We start from the raw sequence: 4122 nt of genomic DNA on the forward strand, positions 1-4122 counted from the left end.
GAGTCCTCACAATAACCCCTCCTCTTGGGAATCTGAGGCAGAAAATTGAGCTGATGTTCATTCTTGACTACTTACTGAGTCTTATAATGAGAAACAAGAGCCTGGAGAGATGGGTCAGAGCATCAGCTGCTCCCCCAGAAGACCTTTGTTTGATCTGAAGCACTTACATGGCACCTCGCAACCATCTGCAACTTCAGCTCCAGGAACTGATACTCTCTACTGATATTCACAGAGCTAAGGCACAAAATGGTGCATGGACAGACAAGGAGGCAAAATACCCATACACATAAAATAAAAATAAACTAAAGAAAAGAGAACCAAACAGAGAACAACAGCAAAAGAGCAATCCTGACCATGTATGGGATGAGGCCACATTCCCATGGACTGATCTGAGTGAATTTGTAATTGGAAAGAAACTTAAGAATTTCACTGTAAACAGAAGGACAGACTCCAACATTACATATGCACATTGGTAAAGCCTTCAGCCAAGAGACAAAGTTCTGTGGGAAAAGAAGATCTCATTGTGGAGTGTGTTGGGAGACAGTGACATTGGCAGTGGGAATGGCTGTTCCCAAAATGTGTGAAACCCAAAAAGCACATCTGAGAATTATGGTGATGAGGCTTAGCACTGACATAGGACACTCCCTCTTCTGCCTGGTTGAAGATATCCAGTGGAAATCTAACAGAAGTATGGTATGCACAGCAAAAGATAGGCAGAGAAACAGGAGTTAATTAAGGGGAACAAGTATTTTCCATAAAGGTACTTCCAAGTCACTCAGTAAACCCAGTGTTCCTAAGAGTTCTTCTGTAGCTCCAGAGCCTGGGAAGCAGGAGTCAAGCAGCCCCTGCTGGCTGGCCATATCCTTGTGTCTAAACTCAGGTTCTGCAGACAGAGACGAGGAGGAGAGTGAATGACTGTCTAAGCCACCCTGTAGTATAAGCCTGGGTAGTTGGAAAGCAGGTCAGTGCAATACCAACCAGCAACAGCTTCGTCACTGAATACAGACCAGAGGTCCCTGGTGACATTTTTTTTCTTTTTTTCTTGTCTTTCTATCTCAAGAATCTATCTAGGAACACATTTTTCACTTGATTCAACTCATTCACTTTTACTATTTTTAGAACATGCTAAGACACATTTTTTACTCTATCACTGTTACTGTTTACATGGGTATCTTACATGTCAGGGAGTGCTCATGGGTCTGGGAGCCAATATAGGCCAGAAGAGTATGAAGAATTCTCTGGAGCTAAAAGGTCAATTCAGGGACTGTGATGACTTCCAGCATGATCTGGAACTGCTTTCTTCAGCGATGTCAAGTATCACAGGAGTGGAAAAGTGTGTGTGGATGAAACACTTGGCTCTGACAACCATCAGAGTCAGACACTGTGGTCTTCAAGGACTCAGTTCTTCCTCCCACAATAAAGTTTCTGTAGAGCATACTTCATATCTTTGTTCCTCAGACAATAGACAACTGGATTCAAGGAAGGTGTGACTACAGAGTAGAAAATAGATGCCAGGCGACCCAGAGTCGGGGAGTACTGAGAGGCAGGCCTCAGGTACACAAAGCTTCCTGTTCCATAAAACAAAATGACCGTGGTGAGGTGAGAGGAGCAGGTAGAAAAGGCTTTCCACCTGCCATCCACTGAGGGGATGCGAAGAACTGTGGCCACAATGCCAATATAGGAGACCACTGTGAGGGCGAAGGCACTCATGACAATACAGCTGCTGACAGCAAATCCCACCTCCTCACTGAGATGGTAGTCAACACAGGAGAGTCTCATGACGGGAGGCATGTCACAGAAGAAGTGTTCAACCACATTGGGTCCACAGTAGGGGAGGGAGAAAGTGTTGAATGTATGGAAGGCTGAGTAGCAGGCCCCACCTACCCAGGCAGTGACCACCAATGCAGAACAATATTTCTGGCTCATGATGGTTCCATAGAGCAGTGGTCTGAGAATGGCCAGGCACCGGTCATAAGCCATGGCTGTGAGCAGAAAGCATTCAGTAGATGCAAATGTAAAAATCATGTAAAGCTGTGCTACACATTCGAGATAGGAGACGACCCCTGAGCCTGTGAGGGATATGACCACTGCCTTGGGGATGGTGGCTGAGGTGTAGCACATGTCCAGGAAAGACAAATTCTTCAGGAAGAAGTACATGGGAGAGTGGAGCCGACTGTCTCTCATCACAGCCGTGATGATGGAAAGGTTCCCCAGGAGGCCAAATGTATAAACGAGCAAGAAAAATAGAATGACCACCAATCTCAGCTGTGGGACATCTGAGAAGCCCCTGAGGATGAAGTGAGTCACTGTTGTGTGATTGGACATGTCTGCTCAAAATGTGTTCAGATGCAGTGCCACACACAGCTGAGGGAGGGAAGAGAAACAACGGGCAGGTTCCAGTCATGTGTGCAGGTCCATGTTGACTACAGAGACATAGCTTTTATCAGAAAACTAAGATGATGAATCAGCCTAACAAAATGGCATTTTGATGAATTAAGGGGGGAATTGGATTAGGGAGGAGGAGGAGGAGGAGGAGGGGTAAAAGTGAATACAGGGAGGGAGAGGAGAGAAGAACAAGCAAAAGAAAGGAGAGGAGGACAGAGTTGAATCGGGAACAGGAAGTGGGAGAGGAGACTCAGTCAAAGTTTTCTTGCTCTTAAATTTTGCATGGCCTTGAGGGTGAGAAGCAGTCTCATGTATTCACTGAATTTTTTTTTTTACAATTATGTGTATATATATGTATGTAGTTGAGTCCCTCTGTGTATCAATATTTATATTCATATATATTTATATATCTATTTCTGCATATCTATATATTCTCTCTCTCCCTCTCTCTGTCTCTGTCTCTCTCTGTTTCTGTCTCTGTCTCTGATTTGTATATTTATCTAGATCTTAGGTTTCAAAATATAACAGAGTTAAGTCTGAAGAGAAGAGCTCAAATTCTCTCACAAAGTATCATTGTGCCTTTTATTTAGGGTAATTCTATGTGCTAGAGAGGGTCAAGAGAGCTACTTGAGCTCAAGGGGAATAGCGGTGTGTTCCTCTCAGGGTGGGCCCTACTTGGAGTTGTCTTAGATTGCCTTGTCTGAGTTCTTCCTTGTCGTCTTGTCTCCTGTGATGCCCTGACCCCTGCTCTTCAGACACCTAGGCTATGTTCTCATTCTGTTGCCCCTCAGTTTTCCAAGTGAAGATGCACTGCTTTCTCCTTCATGTCTCCAAACATCTCCAAAAAGACTGAATGTAGATACAGTCTAGTGAGGCGCTCTCTGTACAGCCCACCACCACCTACCCAGTGACCCCAGCCCTTAGGAATCCATGTCTAACATGGATGTGAAACTTCCTCAGCAGAACCCTCTTAGGACCTGAAGATTTCCAAAAGCAGTATGTTGTACCAGCTCAGCAAATTTGTTTGATCTTCTGTGTCAATTTGTTTCCTCTTTTGGAGACAAGTTTCACCTCTGGCAGCAGAGTCAGTCCCAGCCCTACTTGGTCTGTGACATACACAAGAGTCTGTGTCCTTCATCTGCTGCCTTGAACCAGAGAAAGCAACTCACGATCCTGAAAATTCAGATGGCTAACCACTGACATCTGTGAGTACAGTTGAGAAGATGGCTTAAGATAAAGTCTTACAGAGTTAGTCATCAGTTAACTGGCCTTGAGTTCATTCTCTGGTCAAGAAGGCCTTAAACTTGCAATGCCCCTGCCTCTGCCTCAGAAGTAGCTAGGCTGACAATCTTATACCATCAAGCCACTGCCAATATTCTGAGCTAGATAGAAGACACTTGGACAACTTTAGAAACAGAACTTTAGAGAAGCTGGTATTCCAATCTGTAACCAAGTCTGCTAAGCCACAAGCATACGTCTTGTCTTGTGCCCAGTTGATGGTATATACTATGACAAAGTGATGAAATTATATTCAGAGCTGTTGTGATAGAAACAAAATGCTTAGCTTTTTTGTAGAGTTTTTTCCCTCTTTTGTAGACCTTCACCTTTCTTAAAAGAAACACCAGATATTTGATCCATAGTACACACATCTTACAATGAGGCACAGAGGAGATTTCATCTCCCTCAGCTCTTACCTGGTGGGATGATGCTCACTGTCGTTTCCCGAGGTCATCAAGT

General features: G+C 44.3%; 1 protein-coding gene across 1 annotated transcript; it reads right to left on the minus strand.

Annotated features, from left to right (window-relative positions):
* Window positions 1-1398: 1398 nt before the first annotated feature.
* On the minus strand, window positions 1399-2325 carry LOC127694419 (olfactory receptor 1019-like). Its single transcript, XM_052195950.1, has one exon. It carries the CDS (start codon window positions 2323-2325, stop codon window positions 1399-1401), a length of 927 nt encoding a protein of 308 aa, XP_052051910.1.
* Window positions 2326-4122: the final 1797 nt, after the last annotated feature.

This window comes from Apodemus sylvaticus, chromosome 10 (genome assembly GCF_947179515.1).
Source record: "Apodemus sylvaticus chromosome 10, mApoSyl1.1, whole genome shotgun sequence".
Classification (NCBI taxonomy): domain Eukaryota; kingdom Metazoa; phylum Chordata; class Mammalia; order Rodentia; family Muridae; genus Apodemus; species Apodemus sylvaticus.

Excerpts from the sequence above, each read along its gene's own strand:
- LOC127694419 (XM_052195950.1), bottom strand. The coding sequence starts at position 2,325 with ATGTCCAATCACACAACAGTGACTCACTTCATCCTCAGGGGCTTCTCA.